At 47.3% G+C, this 23,238-nt stretch overlaps 1 protein-coding gene across 4 annotated transcripts in view; it reads right to left on the minus strand.

Moving 5' to 3' along the window:
- Positions 1–23,238, minus strand: part of B3GNTL1 (UDP-GlcNAc:betaGal beta-1,3-N-acetylglucosaminyltransferase like 1) — a 254,602-nt gene that overhangs the window by 35,345 nt on the left and 196,019 nt on the right. For all 4 annotated transcript variants that reach the window (XR_012226679.1, XM_073559612.1, XM_073559613.1 and 1 more), the window contains 3 exons: positions 16,016–16,111; positions 14,556–14,680; positions 2,592–2,727 (listed from right to left, as the gene is read on the minus strand). Coding sequence is in view for 3 of the 4 variants with exons in the window: in XM_073559612.1 (XP_073415713.1) it covers positions 2,592–2,727; positions 14,556–14,680; positions 16,016–16,111 (357 nt within the window). In the remaining variant the exon portion in view is untranslated. The remainder of the gene's footprint in view (positions 1–2,591; positions 2,728–14,555; positions 14,681–16,015; positions 16,112–23,238) is intronic.

The following is a 23,238-nucleotide window of genomic DNA, read 5'->3' on the forward strand; positions in this document are numbered from 1 at the left end:
GAGAAAGATCATGGCATCTGAGAACCAGGAAAAATAGGACTCGGTAAACAAGTAGCAGACGATACAGAACATAGAACAATTCAAGAGACGGCATGAGGGACAGAACATGAGATAAGAATGTCAAAAGAGACAAGATCCGGGATACAAAGGGCAGGAGAGACAGGACTTGGGATACGAAAGGTAAGAGAGACAGGATGTGGGATACAAGGGCAGGAGAGACAAGACTAGGATACCAGGGGCAGTAGAGACAAGTCTGAGATACGAGGGGCAGCAAAGACAGGACTTGGGATACGAGGGGCAGTAGAGACAGGACTGGGGTATGAGGGGCAGTAGAAACAGGACTGAGATACGAGTGGTAGTAAAGACAGGACTTGGGATACAAGGGGCAGTAGAGACAGGACTTGTGATGCAAAGAGCAGGAGCGAAAGGACGTGAGATATGAGGGGCAGTAGAGACAGGACTTGGGATATAAAGGGCAGGAGACACAGGACTTGTGATATAAGGGGCAGGGGAGACAGGACTTGGGATATGAGGGGGAGGAGAGACAGGATTTGGGATATGAGGGGCAGGAGAGACAGGACTGTGATAAGAGGGGCAGTAGAGAGAGGACTTGGGATACGGGAGGAATCAGAAACAGGACTGGGATACGAGGGGCAGTAGAGACAGGACCGGGATACCAGAGGTAGTAGAAACAGGACTGGGATACTAGGGGCAGTAGAGACAGGACTTGGGATACGAGAGGCAGAAAAGACAGGCCTTGTGATGCAAAGAGCAGGAGCGAAAGGATGTGGGATATGAGGGGCAGTAGAGAAAGGACTATGAACACTAGGGGCAGCAGAGACCGGACTTGGGATACAAGGGGCATTAAAGACAGGACTTGGGATATGTGGGCAGGAGAGACAGGACTGGGATAAGAGGCTCAGCAGAGACAGGATGTAAAACAGGAGGCAGGAGAGACATGACTTGGGATATCAGGGGAAGGAGAGACATGACTTGGGATATGTGGGGCAGGAGAGACAGGACTTGGGATATGTGGGGAAGGAGACAGTACTTGGGGTATGAGTGGCAGGAGACGGGGCTTTGAATGTGAGGGGCAGTAGACAGGACTTGGGTTACGAGGGGCAGTAGACAGGACTAGAGATATGAGGGGCAGGAGTCAGGACTTGGGGTATGAGTGACAGGAGAGACAGGACTTAGGATATGAGGAGCAGGAGAGACAGGACTTAGGATATGAGGGGCAGGAGAGATAGGACTTAGGATATGAGGGGCACTAGAGACAGGACCTATGATAGGAAAGAAAAGACTTGGGATACAAAAGACAGGAAGGGCCTGAACCAGTTATATGGACATTCGGCCCACTTCATACCTGAGCTCACACTGAATTTTATCCTTGTGGGTGGTCCGCAGGACGAGGACTTAATTACTTACATATGGCCGATGTTGAAAATATTATGAAAAGAACACAAAAAGTGGATGAAATCTGTAATCTCCTCACATCTGCCCGACCCTGCTCTGAGTGCAGCCATCTTTCATCTCTAAGCCTCAGATGTGTCAGGGTATCACGCTGGCACCCAGGTCACCCTGTGCTGCCCATACCGCTTTACCATTACATGCTATAACATTGTGCAAGCAACAAAGTCCTCTCCCAGCAGCACAGAGCATTCGAGGATAGGTGTGTGGATCTTGTAGAAGGAGCAGGGTCTCCCAGCACCACAGAGTATTTACGTAGTAGTATGTACTGATCTAACGAGAGGTCATGAATTGCGCGTTGCATACTGGAAGAAGCTAGCTGTCCAGCAGCACAAAGTATTTCAGGAGAGAACTATGATAATTTTGCTGGATGCTACTGATTAAGGGTCCCAGCAGCAGCACAGATGGTTTAAGGAGAAAAATGAGTTGATCAAGTGAGAGGTCAAGGATAGTGGAAGGAGCATGGTGTCTAGCAGCACAAAGTATTTCAGGAGACAAGTTTGCTGGTCAAACCAGAGGTTACAAGAGTTACAAAGCAGAAGCAGCACAGAGTATTTCAGGAGGAGTATACTGATCTAGTGAGAGGTATCAGATTAATGTCACATAATTAATGAAGCAGAGTTTGTGCCACCACAGAGTATTTCAGGAGATCATTGTGCCTAGTTAGCTATAGCCACAAGTGATCTAAAATACAAAAAGGAGGGACCTATCAGAAGCACAGAGTATTTCAGGTGAAAGAATACTGATTTAGTGCAAGGTCATGGACTACATAATGGATGGAACGTGTACACGTGTATTTGGTAAAGCCTATAAAATCTGTCTGGGTCATACATCATGACTGCTGACAACCTGGGAAATGAGTGGAGGGCGATCTCCCAGGAGACTGCTGTCCTGTCAGCGCTCTGTGCTCCTTTACCTGCAGGGCCAGGATGGAGAATCTATGACGCAGCTGTCAGGACGTCTGACAGGTTGGGATTCCTGGAAGTCACCTGTCAGCAGCACATGGCTATGAACGCTGGGAGTCAAAATGGCTGCTGTGGTAATGAAGGCTGTGTGTTCTGTGCTCCTCCTCACACAGCTGGTAACATTACATCGGGCTAGCCCTGACACCAGCTCCTTACCTTGTCTCTGTTTCTGGGTGTCAGGCTCCGGTACAGCTTGCGCCCTTGTTTGCCAGCGTTCCAGATGGTGAATGATGGCCAGTGCTCGAGGACTCGCTCCTCCAGGAACTGCACACGATTCCTCCATATTGTCTCCCTAGAAAGAGGAACACATCAGTCACTATATGTGTAACATGCTGCAACCGGGAGTATACAGTAGTAGTATATAATACTAAGTAGTATACAGTACTAAAATTGTGCTATATTCTGTACGGGTACTGAGTGAATGCTGTATACTATATGGGTACTGCGTGATTGCTACATACTGTGCGGGTACTGTGAGAGTGCTATATACTATACAAGTACTGTGTGAGTGCTGCATACTGTACGGGTACTGTGTGAGTGCTGCATACTATACGGGTACTGCATGAGTGCTGTATACTATACAGGTATTGTGTGATTTCTGCATACTGTATGGGTACTGTGAGAGTGCTATATACTATACAGGTACTGTGTGAGTGCGGCAAACTATACGGGTACTGTGTGAGTACTGCATACTGTACGGATACTGTGTGAGTGCTGCATACTGTACGGGTACTGTGAGAGTGCTGCATACTATACGGGTACTGTGTGACTGCTGCATACTATACGGGTACTGTGAGAGTGCTGCATACTATACGGGTACTGCATGATTGCTGTATACTATACAGGTACTGTGTGATTGCTGCATACTGTATGGGTACTGTGAGAGTGCTGTATACTATACAGGTACTGTGTCATTGCTGCATACTGTATGGGTACTGTGAAAGTGCTGTATACTATACGGGTACTGCATGATTGCTGTATACTATATGGGTACTGTGTGAGTGCTGTATACTATACAGGTATTGTGTGAGTGCTGCATACTATACGGGTACTGTGTGAATGCTGCATACTATACGTGTACTGTGAGAGTGTTGTATACTATACAGGTACTGTGAGAGTGCTGTATACTATACAGGTATTGTGTGAGTGCTGCATACTATACGGGTACTGTGTGATTGCTGCATACTGTATGGGTACTGTGAGAGTGCTGCATACTATACGGGTACTGTGTGAGTGCTGCATACTATACAAGTACTGTGTGAGTGCTGTATACTGTACAGGTACTGTGAGAGTGCTGCATACTATACGGGTACTGTGTGAGTGCTGCATACTATACAGGTACTGCATGAGTGCTGTATACTATACGGGTACTGTGTGAGTGCTGCATACTATACGGGTACTGCAGGAGTGCTGTATACTATACAGGTACTGTGTCATTGCTGCATACTGTATGGGTACTGTGAGAGTGCTGTATACTATACGGGTACTGCATGATTGCTGTATACTATATGGGTACTGTGTGAGTGCTGTATACTATACAGGTATTGTGTGAGTGCTGCATACTATACGGGTACTGTGTGAATGCTGCATACTATACGGGTACTGTGAGAGTGTTGTATACTATACAGGTACTGTGAGAGTGCTGTATACTATACAGGTATTGTGTGAGTGCTGCATACTATACGGGTACTGTGTGATTGCTGCATACTGTATGGGTACTGTGAGAGTGCTGCATACTATACGGGTACTGTGTGAGTGCTGCATACTATACAAGTACTGTGTGAGTGCTGTATACTGTACAGGTACTGTGAGAGTGCTGCATACTATACGGGTACTGTGTGAGTGCAGCATACTATACAGGTACTGCATGAGTGCTGTATACTATACGGGTACTGTGTGAGTGCTGCATACTATACGGGTACTGCAGGAGTGCTGTATACTATACGGGTACTGTGTGAATGCTGCATACTGTACGGGTACTGTGTGAGTGCTGCATACTATACGAATACTGCGTGATTGCTGCATACTGTACGGGTACTGTGAGAGTGCTGTATACTATACAGGTACTGTGTGATTGCTGCATACTGTATGGGTACTGTGAGAGTGCTATATACTATACAAGTACTGTGTGAGTGCTGTATACTGTACGGGTACTGTGTGAGTGCTGCATACTATACGGGTACTGTGTGAGTGCTGCATACTATACAAGTACTGTGTGAGTGCTGTATACTGTACAGGTACTTTGAGAGTGCTGCATACTATACGGGTACTGTGTGAGTGCAGCATACTATACAGGTACTGCATGAGTGCTGTATACTATACGGGTACTGTGTGAGTGCTGCATACTATACGGGTACTGCAGGAGTGCTGTATACTATACGGGTACTGTGTGAGTGCTGCATACTATACGAATACTGCGTGATTGCTGCATACTGTACGGGTACTGCAGGAGTGCTGTATACTATACGGGTACTGTGTGAATGCTGCATACTGTACGGGTACTGTGTGAGTGCTGCATACTATACGAATACTGCGTGATTGCTGCATACTGTACGGGTACTGTGTGAGTGCTGTATACTATACAGGTACTGTGTGAGTGCTGCATACTATTCGGGTACTGCATGAGTGCTGTATACTATACGGGTACTGTGTGAATGCTGCATACTGTACGGGTACTGTGTGAGTGCTGCATACTATACGGGTACTGTGTGAATGCTGCATACTGTACGGGTACTGTGTGAGTGCTGCATACTATACGGGTACTGCGTGATTGCTGCCTACTGTACGGGTACTGTGTGAGTGCTGTATACTATACAGGTACTGTGTGGGTGCTGCATACTATACGGGTACTGCATGAGTGCTGTATACTATACAGGTATTGTGTGATTTCTGCATACTGTATGGGTACTGTGAGAGTGCTATATACTATACAGGTACTGTGTGAGTGCGGCAAACTATACGGGTACTGTGTGAGTACTGCATACTGTACGGATACTGTGTGAGTGCTGCATACTGTACGGGTACTGTGAGAGTGCTGCATACTATACGGGTACTGTGTGAGTGCAGCATACTATACAGGTACTGCATGAGTGCTGTATACTATACGGGTACTGTGTGAGTGCTGCATACTATACGGGTACTGCAGGAGTGCTGTATACTATACGGGTACTGTGTGAATGCTGCATACTGTACGGGTACTGTGTGAGTGCTGCATACTATACGAATACTGCGTGATTGCTGCATACTGTACGGGTACTGTGAGAGTGCTGTATACTATACAGGTACTGTGTGATTGCTGCATACTGTATGGGTACTGTGAGAGTGCTATATACTATACAAGTACTGTGTGAGTGCTGTATACTGTACGGGTACTGTGTGAGTGCTGCATACTATACAAGTACTGTGTGAGTGCTGTATACTGTACAGGTACTGTGAGAGTGCTGCATACTATACGGGTACTGTGTGAGTGCAGCATACTATACAGGTACTGCATGAGTGCTGTATACTATACGGGTACTGTGTGAGTGCTGCATACTATACGGGTACTGCAGGAGTGCTGTATACTATACGGGTACTGTGTGAGTGCTGCATACTATACGAATACTGCGTGATTGCTGCATACTGTACGGGTACTGCAGGAGTGCTGTATACTATACGGGTACTGTGTGAATGCTGCATACTGTACGGGTACTGTGTGAGTGCTGCATACTATACGAATACTGCGTGATTGCTGCATACTGTACGGGTACTGTGTGAGTGCTGCATACTATACAGGTACTGTGTGAGTGCTGCATACTATTCGGGTACTGCATGAGTGCTGTATACTATACGGGTACTGTGTGAATGCTGCATACTGTACGGGTACTGTGTGAGTGCTGCATACTATACGGGTACTGTGTGAATGCTGTATACTGTACGGGTACTGTGTGAGTGCTGCATACTATACGGGTACTGCGTGATTGCTGCCTACTGTACGGGTACTGTGTGAGTGCTGTATACTATACAGGTACTGTGTGGGTGCTGCATACTATACGGGTACTGCATGAGTGCTGTATACTATACAGGTATTGTGTGATTTCTGCATACTGTATGGGTACTGTGAGAGTGCTATATACTATACAGGTACTGTGTGAGTGCGGCAAACTATACGGGTACTGTGTGAGTACTGCATACTGTACGGATACTGTGTGAGTGCTGCATACTGTACGGGTACTGTGAGAGTGCTGCATACTATACGGGTACTGTGTGACTGCTGCATACTATACGGGTACTGTGAGAGTGCTGCATACTATACGGGTACTGCATGATTGCTGTATACTATACAGGTACTGTGTGATTGCTGCATACTGTATGGGTACTGTGAGAGTGTTGTATACTATACAGGTACTGTGTCATTGCTGCATACTGTATGGGTACTGTGAGAGTGCTGTATACTATACGGGTACTGCATGATTGCTGTATACTATGTGGGTACTGTGTGAGTGCTGTATACTATACAGGTATTGTGTGAGTGCTGCATACTATACGGGTACTGTGTGAATGCTGCATACTATACGGGTACTGTGAGAGTGTTGTATACTATACAGGTACTGTGAGAGTGCTGTATACTATACAGGTATTGTGTGAGTGCTGCATACTATACGGGTACTGTGTGAATGCTGCACACTAAACGGGTACTGTGTGAGTGCTGCATACTGTATGGGTACTGTGTGAATGCTTTATACTGTACGGGTACTGTGAGAGTGCTGCATACTGTACGGGTACTGTGAGAGTGCTGTATACTATACAGGTACTATGAGAGTGCTGCATACTGTACGGGTACTGTGAGAGTGCTGCCTACTGTACGGGTACTGTGAGATTGCTGTATACTATACAGGTACTGTGTGAGTGCGGCATACTGTACGGGTACTGTGAGAGTGCTGTATACTATACAGGTACTGTGGGAGTGCTGCATACTATATGGGTACTGTGTGGGTGCTGCATACTGTACGGGGTACTGTGAGAGTGCTGTATACTATACGGGTACTGTGTGAGTGCTGCATACTGTATGGGTACTGTGAGAGTGCTGTATACTATACGGGTACTGTGTGAGTGCTGCATACTGTATGGGTACTGTGAGAGTGCTGTATACTATACAGGTACTGTGTGATTGCTTCATACTGTATGGGTACTGTGAGAGTGCTGTATACTATACGGGTATTGTGAGAGTGTTGTATACTATTCAGGTATTGTGTGAGTGCTGCATACTATACGAGTACTGTGTGAATGCTGCATACTGTATGGGTACTGTGTGAGTGCTGCATACTAAACGGGTACTGTGTGAGTGCTGCATACTGTACGGGTACTGTGAGAGTGCTGTATACTATACGGGTACTGAGTAAGTGCTGCATACTATACGGGTACTGTGTGATTGCTGCATACTGTATGGGTACTGTGAGAGTGCTGTATACTATACGGGTACTGTGAGAGAGTTGTATACTATACAGGTACTGTGAGAGTGCTGTATACTATACAGGTATTGTGTGAGTGCTGCATACTAAACGGGTACTGTGTGAGTGCTGTATACTGTACGTGTACTGTGAGAGTGCTGTATACTATACGGGTACTGAGTAAGTGCTGCATACTATACGGGTACTGTGTGATTGCTGCATACTGTATGGGTACTGTGAGAGTGCTGTATACTATACGGGTACTGTGAGAGAGTTGTATACTATACAGGTACTGTGAGAGTGCTGTATACTATACAGGTATTGTGTGAGTGCTGCATACTATACGGTTACTGTGTGAATGCTGCATACTGTACGGGTACTGTGTGAGTGCTGCATACTAAACGGGTACTGTGTGAGTGCTGCATACTGTACGGGTACTGTGTGAATGCTGCATACTGTACGAGTACTGTGTGAGTGCTGCATACTGTACAGGTACTGTGTGAGTGCTGCATATTGTACGGGTACTGTGTGAGTGCTGCATACTGTATGGGTACTGTGTGAATGCTGCATACTGTACGGGTACTGTGTGAGTGCTGCATACTGTATGGGTACTGTGTGAGTGCTGCATACTGTACGGGTACTGTGTGAGTGCTGCATACTGTATGGGTACTGTGTGAGTGCTGCATACTATACGGGTACTGTGTGAATGCTGCATACTGTACGGGTACTGTGTGAGTGCTGCATACTATACGGGTACTGTGTGAATGCTGCATACTGTACGGGTACTGTGTGAGTGCTGCATACTGTATGGGTACTGTGTGAATGCTGCATACTGTACGGGTACTGTGTGAGTGCTGCATACTGTACGGGTACTGTGTGAGTGCTGCATACTGTATGGGTACTGTGTGAGTGCTGCATACTGTATGGGTACTGTGTGAACGCTTTATACTATACGGGCACTGTATACTATAGGGGGTACTGTATACAGTATGTGCTGTATACTATAGGGGCACTGTGCGAATGCTGTATACTATACGGGTACTGTGCATATACATTGTATCTCCGCACCGTGTAGCCGAGTATCACCTTTTGATTTCCTGATGTGTACAATCTGCCAGGATTACCGCGGGCCGGCGATCAGTGACAGCTCTCATATGAGTAATGATGTGTATCCTGCACCGTCAGCGATCACCAAAAACTACGAGGAAACCTCCCACATTCATAAAAACAGTAATTCATAGAAAACACCACCCGGGGGGAGCACGGCTGCTGACTCAGTAGATAAGAGCACGCGGTGATCATACTTACATGTTAATCATTACGAGAAGATGTAACGGGTAAGAAATGTGACCACAAAATATTATATATGTCAACAGCCTTATGACGAGGGTGGCGCTGTTCCTTTATATAAACCGCCATAATTTTCAGTCTTGTACAACTGCTTTAATTGACCTATGAATGAAATTCCCACAGTAGTCTAAGGTTTTCTCCCCCCCCAAGACCCTGCTTAACAATAGACTTGGTTCATCCGACTCACAATGGGCCTCCGTTGACAGGTAGCTGTGGTTGTACCCACAATTACAGGAGGCTGATATACTTACTATACTATGGGGGGGAGGGGTGCGTCTCCAGCCACAAATTTCACCTTGCAGCAGGTAAAATGTGAGCTCCAGGCACATTCCCAGAATCCTGCTCTGCGGCATGTGCGGTGCCAGGAATATTCGCTCGCTGCTATTCTCGCTGCCCCCTGAGGCTGGTACCTGTGATTCCAGTGTAGGGAAAGCTGGGGGAACAGGTTCCCATAGTCAGAGCCAGGACAGGTGCAGACCGAGGAGTATGAACTTGCCACATTGTACAGGGAAGACGCCTCGCAGCGCAGCTTTATCACAGTGTGGGAACCTTCCGTTAAGCTACCATATTGCCGCCATCCCACGCTGATTACCGCAGGTACTGTGTCTATGGTCAATGTGGTGCAAAGTTGCCGCATTTTTTTTAGTTGGGATGCCATGTTTTTTGAGTATGGAGGGAGTGACAATTCTTTTACAAAAAGTTGTGCACTGTGCAAATAAAAAGTGCCGCAATACTACGAACTTGGAGCCCAAATAAAACAACATTCATTCTGACTCCCCAGAGCACAGACGTGCTCTTCCTTACCTTCCTCTTGGCTCGTATTATCCCCAAATGATCAGCTAAAAAAATGTAAAAAAATGGCACCACACCGTAGGCTAAAATTTAGGCAAAAGTTGACAACATATATCGACTCTGTAAGGTAAGACACTGTGATATCCAGATGTGGTGCCCAGGAGACATATCTGGGCACCACATCTGGATATCACAGGCATTTTAGTTCATATACAGTAAAGGTTTCAATATCTCTACTTGCCCCTCTAGAATGATATTGTCAGTGCCAAGCAAAGAGGTCCTGATTAGAAGTGGCTTTTAGAGGGTCGAAAAATTTTGATATTTCCTCGTTCCATCCTGAAATTCTGCAGCAGGTGATGATGTCATAGTTTCTCTTTGGAGGTCTGCAGCAGGTGACGATGTCATAGTTCCTCTTTGGAGGTCTGCAGCAGGTGATGATGTCATAGATCCTCTTTGGAGGTCTGCAGCAGGTGATGATGTCATAGATCCTCTTTGGAGGTCTGCAGCACGTGATGATGTCATGGTTCCTCTATGGAGGTCTGCAGCAGGCGAAAATGTCATTGTTCCTCTTTGGAGGTTTGCAGCAGGTGATAATGTCATGGTTCCTCTATGGAGGTCTGCAGTAGGTGATGATGCCATTGCTCCTTTCTGTAGATCCAGTGCTGGTGTTGATGTCATTGTTCCTTTCTTGAGATCTGGTGCAGGTGGTGATGTCATCGTTCCTCTCTATAGGTTTTGCAGCAGGTGATACTCATGGAGGTCTGCAGCAGGTGATAATGTCACCATTCAGTTCTATAAGTCTACTGCTGGTGATTATGTTATTGTTTTACTCTGGTGGCTACATAGGGTGATGATGTCATTGTTCATCTATGAATTTCTACAACAGGTGATGATGGAATTGTTCCGCTCTGGAGGTCTACAGAAAGTGATAATGTCATCGTTCATGTCTCGAGGTCTACAGTTGGTGGTCATCATTCCTATCCAGAGGTCTACAGCAGGTGATGATGTAATTGTTCATATCTGGAGGTATATAGCAGGTGATGAAGGCATTGTTTCTCTGTGGAGAGCTCCAGCAGGTGATGATGCTACTGTTCATCTATAGAGGTCTACAGTAGGTGATAATGTCAGCGTTCATCTCTAGAAGTCTACTGCTGGTGATGCCATTATTCATACCTGGAGGTCTACAGCAGATGATGATGTCATTGTTCATATCTGGAGGTCTACAGTAGATGATGATGTCATCGTTCCTCTCCGGAGGTCTGCAGCAGGTGATGATGTCATTGCTCATATCTGGAGGTCTACAGCAGATGATGAAGGCATTGTTCCTCTGTGGAGGTCTACGGCAGGTGATGATATTGCTTATCTCTGGAGGTCTCCAGCAGGTGACTCAGTCGCTGTGGTCCACATCTTGCTGCAGGTTCCTTGTTGTGTGTGATTTTTTTGTTGTAGTCGGTGAAATTATGAAACGCGAGATGTCGTCACTGAGCAAACAACCAACAGAGACAAACATCAGTCACCTGAGAATACTGTCTCTCTACCTGCCGCAGAACAGGACTACACATACCAGCATGCCCACAGAGCACTCACTCTTACTTATGTACATGGAGCAGAGCAGCAATGAATGGAAATAAGGTATACCTGGGACTTGTAGTTCCCCAATAGCCCGTAAACCTCTGACATTTAAAGCTTAGATAAGAGAATATTACACATTATGACAATGAGAGGTGAATTATACACGATGAGATTTGTAGTCCTTCAGCAACATGCTCTTTGGGTTTGACCAGCACTGAATGAGTTAACACGAGGCAGAGCCATGTGCGTGAGTGTGTGAACTGCCCCCAGCACTGTTCTCTATCCATCAAACATTACAGCTGATGCTCATCTCCCCTCCTGCCAGATTATGCCCCGACAAGCTCAACTCTGCAAAACTTGTCCCGTCCCACAATCAGGATAGGCCTTGGCTATATATTAGGTGCCATAGGCCTCATTGATAAACACTTTCTTTGTTGCCTATAGCAACCAATCAGAGCACAGCTTTCATTTTTAAACAGCCCTGGTAAAATTAAAACTGTGCTGAAATTGGTTGCTCTGGGCAACATTGACAACTTGGAGTGAGAAGAGATAGGCCAGGATGCTGTACTTGGCAGCGAAAGTGGTGGAAAGGTGTCAGGACACAGAGCATCACAGCTATGATGGAAAGGTGTCAGGACAAGGAGCATCACGGCTATGATGGAAAGGTCAGAACATAGAGCATCGCAGCTATGAAAGAAAGGTGTCAGGACAAGGAGCATCGCAACTATGATAGAAAGGTGTCAGGACAAGGAGCATCACGGCTATGATGGAAAGGTCAGAACATAGAGCATCGCAGCTATGAAAGAAAGGTGTCAGGACAAGGAGCATCGCAGCTATGATAGAAAGGTGTCAGGACACAGAGCATCGCAGCTATGATAGAAAGGTGTCAGGACAAGGAGCATCACGGCTATGATGGAAAGGTCAGAACATAGAGCATCGCAGCTATGATAGAAAGGTGTCAGGACACAGAGCATTGCATCTATGATAGAAAGGTGTCAGGACAAGGAGCATCACGGCTATGATGGAAAGGTCAGAACATAGAGCATCACAGCTATGAAAGAAAGGTGTCAGGACACAGAGCATCGCAACTATGATAGAAAGGTGTCAGGACACAGAGCATCGCAACTATGATAGAAAGGTGTCAGGACACAGAGCATCGCAACTATGATAGAAAGGTGTCAGGACAAGGAGCATCACGGCTATGATGGAAAGGTCAGAACATAGAGCATCGCAGCTATGAAAGAAAGGTGTCAGGACAAGGAGCATCGCAGCTATGATAGAAAGGTGTCAGGACACAGAGCATCGCAACTATGATAGAAAGGTGTCAGGATACACAGAGCATCGCAACTATGATAGAAAGGTGTCAGGACACAGAGCATCGCAACTAAGATAGAAAGGTGTCAAGACACAGAGCATCGCAACTATGATAGAAAGGTGTCAGGACACAGAGCATCGCAACTATGATAGAAAGGTGTCAGGACACAGAGCATCGCAACTATGATACAAAGGTGTCAGGACACAGAGTATCGCAGCTATGATAGAAAGGTGTCAGGACACAGAGCATCGCAACTATGAAAGAAAGGTGTCAGGATACACAGAGCATCGCAACTATGATAGAAAGGTGTCAGGACAAGGAGCATCGCAGCTATGATAGAAAGGTGTCAGGACACAGAGCATCACAACTATGATAGAAAGGTGTCAGGACACAGAGCATCGCAACTATGATAGAAAGGTGTCAGGACACAGAGCATCGCAACTATGATAGAAAGGTGTCAGGATACACAGAGCATCGCAACTATGATAGAAAGGTGTCAGGACAAGGAGCATCACGGCTATGATGGAAAGGTCAGAACACAGAGCATCGCAGCTATGACAGAAAGGTGTCAGGACACAGAGCATCGCAACTATGATAGAAAGGTGTCAGGACACATAGCATCGCAACTATGATAGAAAGGTGTCAGGACAGAGAGCATTGCAACTACGATAGAAAGGTGTCAGGACAAGGAGCATCACGGCTATGATGTAAAGGTCATAACACAGAGCATCGCAGCTATGATAGAAAGGTGTCAGGACACAGAGCATCGCAACTATGATAGAAAGGTGTCAGGACAGAGAGCATTGCAACTATGATAGAAAGGTGTCAGGACACAGAGCATCGCAACTATGATAGAAAGGTGTCAGGACACAGCATCGCAACTATGATAGAAAGGTGTCTGGACACAGAGCATCACAGCTATGATAGAAAGGTGTCAGAACACAGAGCATCACAGCTATGATAGAAAGGTGTCAGGACAAGGAGCATCATGGCTATGATGGAAAGGTCAGAACACAGAGCATCGCAGCTATGATAGAAAGGTGTCAGAACACAGAGCATCGCAGCTATGATAGAAAGGTGTCTGGACACAGAGCATCACAGCTATGATAGAAAGGTATCAGGACATGGAGCATCACAGCTATGATGGAAGGGTGTCAGGACACGGAGCTTCAAGGCTATGATGGAAAGGTCAGAACACAGAGCATTGCAGCTATGATAGAAAGGTGTCAGGGCATGCAAGCATCCCAACTATAATAGAAAGGTATCAAGAAGCGCAGAGTATCGCAGTTATGATAGAAAGGTGTCAGGACAAGCAGAGCTTCGCAGCTATTATAAAAAGGAGTCAGGACAAGAACAGTATCACAGCTATGATAGAAAGGTGTCAAGACAAACACAGTATCACAGCTATGATAGAAAGGTGTAAGGACAAGCACAGTATCACAACTATGATAGAAAGGTGTCAGGACAAGCACAATATCACAGCTAAGACAGAAAGATGTCAAGACACATAGAGCATTTCAGCTACGATAGAAAGGTGTAAGGACATGCAGAGCATTGCAGCTATGATAGAAAGGTGTCAGGACACACGGAGCATTACAGCTTGTGGTGTATGGGGCCGTATAGCTGTGCCCACTCTATACAGTATATATAGGATACACTCACTCTGAAACAGAATGTGTGGCCGCGTGTTTGTGGTAGCGATACTGCAGGAGACATTCATCTACGCGATGTACGTCACCACCTTTCCGAAGGTGATCATAGAAGAACAGCAGATCCTCCGGGGTCCCCTGGAAACAAAAGACAATAAACCCGTCACCATAATCTGGAGAGACTAACGCAGATGATGATGGGGTGATAATGAAGAAGCTGCTTGTATACAGTCATCTGACATCATACATCTGGACGACGGAGAAGACTCTGGATCAGGTCCTGTGCACCCGTTTTATAAAAAGTTCTGCTACTTTCTAACACACTTCATGTTCCATTTCTTCACCCCTTTTCAAAACCTCTGCTTGCTGTCAGTGGATTCAGACATTGTTGTTTAACACTGAAAGTGTAAAAACTTCAAGGAACTGGAAATTAAAGAGCAAAAAAATTGCTAATAAAATGACAACTACCCCACTCTTTTGACAGGATGACACTCGCCTATTGTGAGGGCGAAAGGCGAGTAACGCCAGGAACCTCGTGTGGGAACCGTGCGCTTGTTCACATAAACCATTGCTATAAACCTGATATTTGTCTCTGATAGAAGTCAAATTACATTTCCTCCCTTCGGTGCCAAAAAAGTAACTGACGCCCATTTGTGTGCCGGTATTCCCGGGGAGTTAAATAACCACATCAGAAGCCGGATGAGAGGTGGGATACAGCTGCTGGGATGGCCCATGTTATTCCCATAGACATTCACTCTCCGGACTCTCCCAACAGGATCACGTAGGGGCTGAAATGGCAAAACCCTTTCCGCCCCCATTACCGAAATGCTCAGCAGCCCCTATAACCGGTGCCTGTCTGTCGCAGATACACCCTTCAGACATAATGCCCCTCGCAAGCAGACGACGTGGTGACATGAGTCGGGTGACCCTCAGCACTCGGCTCGCCATTTCCCAGGATGCGTTATCGGGCCCCTGTTATTTCTGGCCATCTGACAGACCATCCTTATCACTCCGAGGCGAGAGAATGGGACCCAGCACAAAGAAGAGGAGCAGCAAGGCTCAGAGTCAGCCATCACCAACTTCCTCTCCTTATATAGAGATATCTATCATTCTTAAACGTCAGCCATTGGCTGCCATAACTACTAAGAGGGGTGGAAATTAAAGGAAAAGTCTTATAATACAAAAAATAAACTCTGAGATACATTGACATCCCTCCTTTAAGATCTTAAAGGGCAGCTCCATTTGAAGCCAACATCGGCATAACTAGTTCAGGGGTCATCACTTTACTATAAGGTGAACACAATTTATTAAAAAAGTTTTGGAAAATGACTATCACTCTCATTATTGCTCGGATTTTACGGCCTTTTTCCCCTGGGAGGAGCTATCACTTGTGCTCTTTGTCGCCCTCAGATGGACAATGCTTGAACTGCGTGGCGGGTTAAAAATGAATGATCTGAGAGGCTCAGTTCTTACCTGGCCATCTTCAACAAACTGTCCCACATAGCAGAACCACTCTCTGGAACAGAACCAAGTGGGCATGATGACGGTGGGCCCATGTGATGTGAAGACCTACAAAAACAAAGAAGCAAAGTCATTTTATTTCCAAGCACCTCTGGACTTTTGGAAAGCTGGGTGACAATTCCTAAGGAAAATGGCATTGGTTCAACTGTTCTCTGAGTGTATGATGTATGGGAAAGTTTTGTGACAACTCGACCTCACTCCCCCTCCGGTATGGTTGTCGGTAAGCCGTGAGAAGGTTGAGGTGTTGCGGATGGGTGTGTAATGTCTGTGCTGACCCTCTCCATTCATATCAGCCACAGCATGGGAAAACAAGTCCCCAAATGTCAACACAAGACGCTTCTAAAGACAAACGTCCCGTTGTGCCCGAAACGCGTCAAATATTAGAGGGTCATGTGGGATTTGTAAACAGAGTGTAATAGTAGTGATATGGTGACAGGACAAGGTGGGAAATGGCCTCCTGACTATGGCAACAACCACCGAGGGGCGAAACACTAATAAACGAAGGTCTGTGAAAACACTGGGGGTGAACGTGTTCCCAGGACATACGCAATGACCTAAAAAATGTATGATTTACTCTGGCACGTTTCAAGGGACTATTGCTTTGGCTGACATTTATAATGCGCTATAGGTACAGCTGGCACATATCACCAGTTTACCTACAGGTTTTCATGCATTGAACAGTGTAGCTGGCGAGTGACATGGGGCTACAGGTGTAGCTGGCGACTGACATGAGGCTACAGGTTTAGCTGGCCGCTGACATGTGGCTACAGGTGTAGCTGGCGACTGACATGAGGCTACAGGTGTAGCTGGCGACTGACATAAGGCTACAGGTTTAGGTGGCCGCTGACATGTGGCTACACGTGTAGCTAGGGAGTGACATGAGGCTACAGGTGTAGCTGGCGACTGACATGAGGCTACAAGTTTAGCTGGCCGCTGACATGTGGCTACAGGTGTAGCTAGGGAGTGACATGAGGCTACAGGTGTAGCTAGGGAGTGACATGAGGCTACAGGTGTAGCTGGCGACTGACATGAGGCTACAGGTGTAGTTGGCGAGTGACATGAGGCTACAGGTGTAGCTAGCGAGTGACATGAGGCTACAGGTGTAGCTAGCGAGTGACATGAGGCTACAGGTGTAGCTGGCGAGTGACATAGGGCTACAGGTGTAGCTAGCGAGTGACATGGGGCAACAGGTGTAGCTAGCGAGTGACATGAGGCTACAGGTGTAGCTGGCGAGTGACATAGGGCTACAGGTGTAGCTAGCAAGTGACATGAGGCTACAGGTGTAGCTAGCGAGTGACATGAGGCTACAGGTGTAGCTAGCGAGTGACATGAGGCTACAGGTGTAGCTGGCGAGTGACATGAGGCTACAGGTGTAGCTGGCGAGTGACATAGGGCTACAGGTGTAGCTAGCGAGTGACATGAGGCTACAGGTGTAGCTAGCGAGTGACATGTGGCTACAGGTGTAGCTGGCGACTGACATGAAGCTACAGGTGTAGCTGGCGAGTGACATGGGGCTACAGGTGGAGCTAGCGAGTGACATAGGGCTACAGGTGAAGCTGGCGAGTGACATGGGGCTACAGGTGTAGCTGGCGAGTGACATGAGGCTGCAGGTGTAGCTGGCGAGTGTCATGGGGCTGCAGGTGTAGCTGGCATGTATGATGGGTACAGGTGTAGATGACATGTATGATTGGTACAGGTGTAGATAGCATGTATGATGGGTATGGGTGTAGCTGGCATGTATGACGGGTACGGGTGTAGCTGGCATGTATGATGGGTACAGGTTTAGCTGGTATGTATGAAGGCCACAGGTGTAGCTGGCGTGTATAATGGGTACAGGGGTAGATGGCATGTATGATGGGTACGGGTGAGAGGGCATGTAAGATGGGTACAATTGTAGCTGGCATGTATGATGGATATGGGTGTAGCTGGCATGTATGATGGGTACAGGTGTAGATGGCATGTATGATGAGTACAGGTGCAGCTGACATGTATGATGGGTATGGGTGTAGCTGGCATGTATGATGCGTACAGGTGTAGATGGCATGTATGATGGGTACAGGTGTAGATAGCATGTATGATGGGTACAGGTGTAGATAGCATGTATGATGGGTACAGGTGTAGATAGCATGTATGATGGGTATGGGTGTAGCTGGCATGTATGATGGGTACGGGTGTAGATAGCATGTATGATGGGTACAGGGGTAGATGGCATGTATGAGGGGTACAAGTGTAGATAGCATGTATGATGGGTATGGGTGTAGATGGCATGTATGATGGGTAAGGTTGTAGCTGGCATGGATGATGGGTATGGGTGTAGATGGCATGTATGATGGGTACGGGTGCAGATGGCATGTATGATGGGTATGGGTGTAGATGGCATGTATGATGGGTACAGGTGCAGATGGCAGGTATGATGGGTAAGGTTGTAGCTGACATGGATAATGGGTACAGGGGTAGATGGCATGTATGGTGGGCACAGGTGTAGCTGGCAGGTGTTATGGGATACAAGCCTACATATGGTAATTTAACACCATTGACTTTCTGACTTTTCCCAGGGCTCCTCCATGGAGGTATACGTGTAGGGAGTATAAGAGGACGCTGGAGGAGGCAGAGGTAGTAGTGAGGAAATATCACACAAACAGCAGAGAGGCCAACCCTAGATGATGAGAGATCTTGGCCATTCCTTATTGGGGAAAGATCACGTCGGGTCACACAGAATCTACATGTCTATTACACGTATGACGTGCTGCCCTGTTCCTCATAGATTGTAAGCTTGCGAGCAGGGCCCTCATTCCTCTTGGTATCTGTTATGATCTATGTGATTATTGTTATGTTGTAATGTCTATTGTCTGTACAAGTCCCCTCTGAAATGGAAAGTGCTGCGGAATATGTCGGCACTATAGAAATAAAATTTATTATTATCATTCCTCTTCTTGCTGGCTACTCTCGGATACATCAACCTTTTTCCTCCTGACGCTGAGGAAGATTACTAGCAGTCAGGTAAGTTTCCCATTGAGGAGACTGGGAAAACTGAGTGATTCCTATGCTGTTGTCACCCAGCTTTCCCAGTAGAAGGCAAAACTAACACACATCACTGCAGCTAGCACCATTACACCGTATTAGAATCCGTAAAGCTTTATGGACGCTTCCTAATGCCATATATAATGGAGGCAAAGAAATTAGGTTAAAAACTGGAAGAAAAAGGCTCAAGATGAGACTTGCCCACCGGGGCAGCAGGTTCCCCCGCTCTGCGGCCGTCACAGGGTGTCAGTCAGTCGCCTGCTCACTAATCCTCTGCAGTAATTTGCTTTTCTCCCCGGAGATTATCCCACGCGTTCAGGAGCTGCTGGGACTTGCTGCGCACAGGGGGCGAGAGGCCAACGCTTCATCATCACACCTGTCACCACTGCGCTACCTGTAATGTCACTCACCAGCGCCCTGCAAGGCCAACTACTGAAATACTCTGTGCTGCTGGAGGACACCCTGCTCAATCCTCCATGCGCCTCCCAGGCAGTGACTTTCCACAAGACAAGCGCATTTTTCTTCTGAAATACTCTGTGCTGCTGTGGATCTCAGTCTGTGATGAATCAATAGATGAGTGCGCTCTTCTCCTGTAATACTCTGTGCTGCTGTAGACCTCATGTCTTTCACTATGTAACCTAAAATACACTGCGCTCCTAGAAGAGCGGGCTCCTTATATTATATCAGTTTCAGTACAACACAATCCTCTCCTGAAAACAGGAAACCTTCCTCCTTCCGCTATGTAACTCTGACTTTGGCATACTCCTTTCCTGAAATACTCTGTGCTGCTTCTATATCCATGACATAACCCTCACTCTGTGGCCTCCCACAAGCTCCGCACACTCCTCTCCTGAAATACTCTGTGCTGCTACTCCATCCACTACATAACCCTCACTCTGTGGCCTCCCACAAGCTGCACACACTCCTCTCCTGAAATACTCTGCGCTGCTTATCCATCCACGACATAACCCTCACTCTGTGGCCTCCCATAAGCTCCGCACACTCCTCTCCTGAAATACTCTGCGCTGCTTATCCATCCATGACATAACCCTCACTCTGTGGCCTCCCACAAGCTCCGCACACTCCTCTCCTGAAATACTCTTGTGCTGCTTCTCCATCCACTACATAACCCTCACTCTGTGGCCTCCCACAAGCTCCGCACACTCCTCTCCTGAAATACTCTGTGCTGATTCTCCATCCATGACATAACCATCACTCTGTGGCCTCCCACAAGCTGCACACACTCCTCTCCTGAAATACTCTGTGCTGATTCTCCATCCATGACATAACCCTCACTCTGTGGCCTCCCTCAAGCTCCGCACACTCCTCTCCTGAAATACTCTGTGCTGATTCTCCATCCATGACATAACCCTCACTCTGTGGCCTCCCACAAGCTCCGCACACTCCTCTCCTGAAATACTCTGTGCTGCTTCTACATCCATGACATAACCCTCACTCTGTGGCCTCCCACAAGCTCCGCACACTCCTCTCCTGAAACACTCTGTGCTGCTTCTCCATCCATGACATAACCCTCACTCTGTGGCCTCCCACAAGCTCCGCACACTCCACTCCTGAAATACTCTGTGCTGCTTCTCCATCCATGACATAACCCTCACTCTGTGGCCTCCCACAAGCTCCGCACACTCCTCTCCTGAAATACTCTGTGCTGCTTCTCCATCCATGACATAACCCTCACTCTGTGGCCTCCCACAAGCTCCGCACACTCCTCTCCTGAAACACTCTGTGCTGCTTCTCCATCCATGACATAACCCTCACTCTGTGGCCTCCCACAAGCTCCGCACACTCCTCTCCTGAAATACTCTGCGCTGCTTCTCCATCCATGACATAACCCTCACTCTGTGGCCTCCCACAAGCTCCGCACACTCCTCTCCTGAAATACTCTGTGCTGCTTCTACATCCATGACATAACCCTCACTCTGTGGCCTCCCACAAGCTCCGCACACTCCTCTCCTGAAATACTCTGTGCTGCTTCTACATCCATGACATAACCCTCACTCTGTGGCCTCCCACAAGCTCCGCACACTCCTCTCCTGAAATACTCTTGTGCTGCTTCTCCATCCACTACATAACCCTCACTCTGTGGCCTCCCACAAGCTGCACACACTCCTCTCCTGAAATACTCTGTGCTGATTCTCCATCCATGACATAACCCTCACTCTGTGGCCTCCCACAAGCTGCACACACTCCTCTCCTGAAATACTCTGTGCTGATTCTCCATCCATGACATAACCCTCACTCTGTGGCCTCCCTCAAGCTCCGCACACTCCTCTCCTGAAATACTCTGTGCTGATTCTCCATCCATGACATAACCCTCACTCTGTGGCCTCCCACAAGCTCCGCACACTCCTCTCCTGAAATACTCTGTGCTGCTTCTACATCCATGACATAACCCTCACTCTGTGGCCTCCCACAAGCTCCGCACACTCCTCTCCTGAAACACTCTGTGCTGCTTCTCCATCCATGACATAACCCTCACTCTGTGGCCTCCCACAAGCTCCGCACACTCCTCTCCTGAAATACTCTGTGCTGCTTCTCCATCCATGACATAACCCTCACTCTGTGGCCTCCCACAAGCTCCGCACACTCCTCTCCTGAAATACTCTGTGCTGCTTCTCCATCCATGACATAACCCTCACTCTGTGGCCTCCCACAAGCTCCGCACACTCCTCTCCTGAAACACTCTGTGCTGCTTCTCCATCCATGACATAACCCTCACTCTGTGGCCTCCCACAAGCTCCGCCCACTCCTCTCCTGAAATACTCTGCGCTGCTTCTCCATCCATGACATAACCCTCACTCTGTGGCCTCCCACAAGCTCCGCACACTCCTCTCCTGAAATACTCTGTGCTGCTTCTCCATCCATGACATAACCCTCACTCTGTGGCCTCCCACAAGCTCCGCACACTCCTCTCCTGAAATACTCTGCGCTGCTTATCCATCCACGACATAACCCTCACTCTGTGGCCTCCCATAAGCTCCGCACACTCCTCTCCTGAAATACTCTGCGCTGCTTATGCATCCATTACATAACTCTCACTCTGTGGCCTCCCACAAGCTGCACACACTCCTCTCCTGAAATACCCTGTGCTGCTTCCCCATCCACTACATAACCCTCACTCTGTGGCCCCCCAAAAGCTCCGCACACTCCTCTCCTGAAATACTCTGTGCTGCTTCTACATCCACTACATAATCCTCACTCTGTGGCCTCCCACAAGCTCCGCACACTCCTCTCCTGAAATACTCTGTGCTGCTTCTCCATCCACTACATAACCCTCACTCTGTGGCCCCCCACAAGCTCCGCACACTCCTCTCCTGAAATACTCTGTGCTGCTTCTACATCCACTACATAATCCTCACTCTGTGGCCTCCCACAAGCTGCACACACTCCGCTCCTGAAATACTCTGTGCTGCTTCTCCATCCACTACATAACCCTCACTCTGTGGCCCCCCCACAAGCTCCGCACACTCCTCTCCTGAAATACTCTGTGCTGCTTCTCCATCCACTACATAACCCTCACTCTGTGGCCCCCCACAAGCTCCGCACACTCCTCTCCTGAAATACTCTGTGCTGCTTCTCCATCCACTACAGTCATGGCGAAAAGTTTTGAGAATGACAAAAATATTAATTTTTACAAAGTCTACTGCTTCATTTTTTCTAATGGCAATTTGCATATACTCCAGAATGTTATAAAGAGTGATCAGCTTAACAGCAATTACTTGCAAAGTCAATATTTGCCTAGAAAATGAACTTTATCCCCCAAAACACATTTCAACATCATTACAGCCCTGCCTTAAAAGGACCAGCTAACATCGTTTCAGTGATTGCTGCATTAACACAGGTGTGGGTGTTGATGAGGACAGGGCTGGAGATCAATCTGTCATGATTAAGTAAGAATGACACCACTGGACACTTTAAAAGGAGGCTGGTGCTTGGCATCATTGTTTCTCTTCTGTTAACCATGGTTATCTCTAAAGAAACACGTGCAGTCATCATTGCACTGCACAAAAATGGCCTAACAGGGAAGAGTATCGCAGCTAGAAAGATTGCACCTCAGTCAACAATCTATCGCATCATCAAGAACTTCAAGGAGAGAGGTTCCCTTGTTGCCAAAAAGGCTCCAGGGCGCCCAAGAT

The sequence above is a fragment of the Dendrobates tinctorius genome, unplaced genomic scaffold, assembly GCF_039654945.1.
Source record: "Dendrobates tinctorius isolate UK_male_01 unplaced genomic scaffold, ASM3965494v1 ptg000014l, whole genome shotgun sequence".
Classification (NCBI taxonomy): Eukaryota; Metazoa; Chordata; class Amphibia; order Anura; family Dendrobatidae; genus Dendrobates; species Dendrobates tinctorius.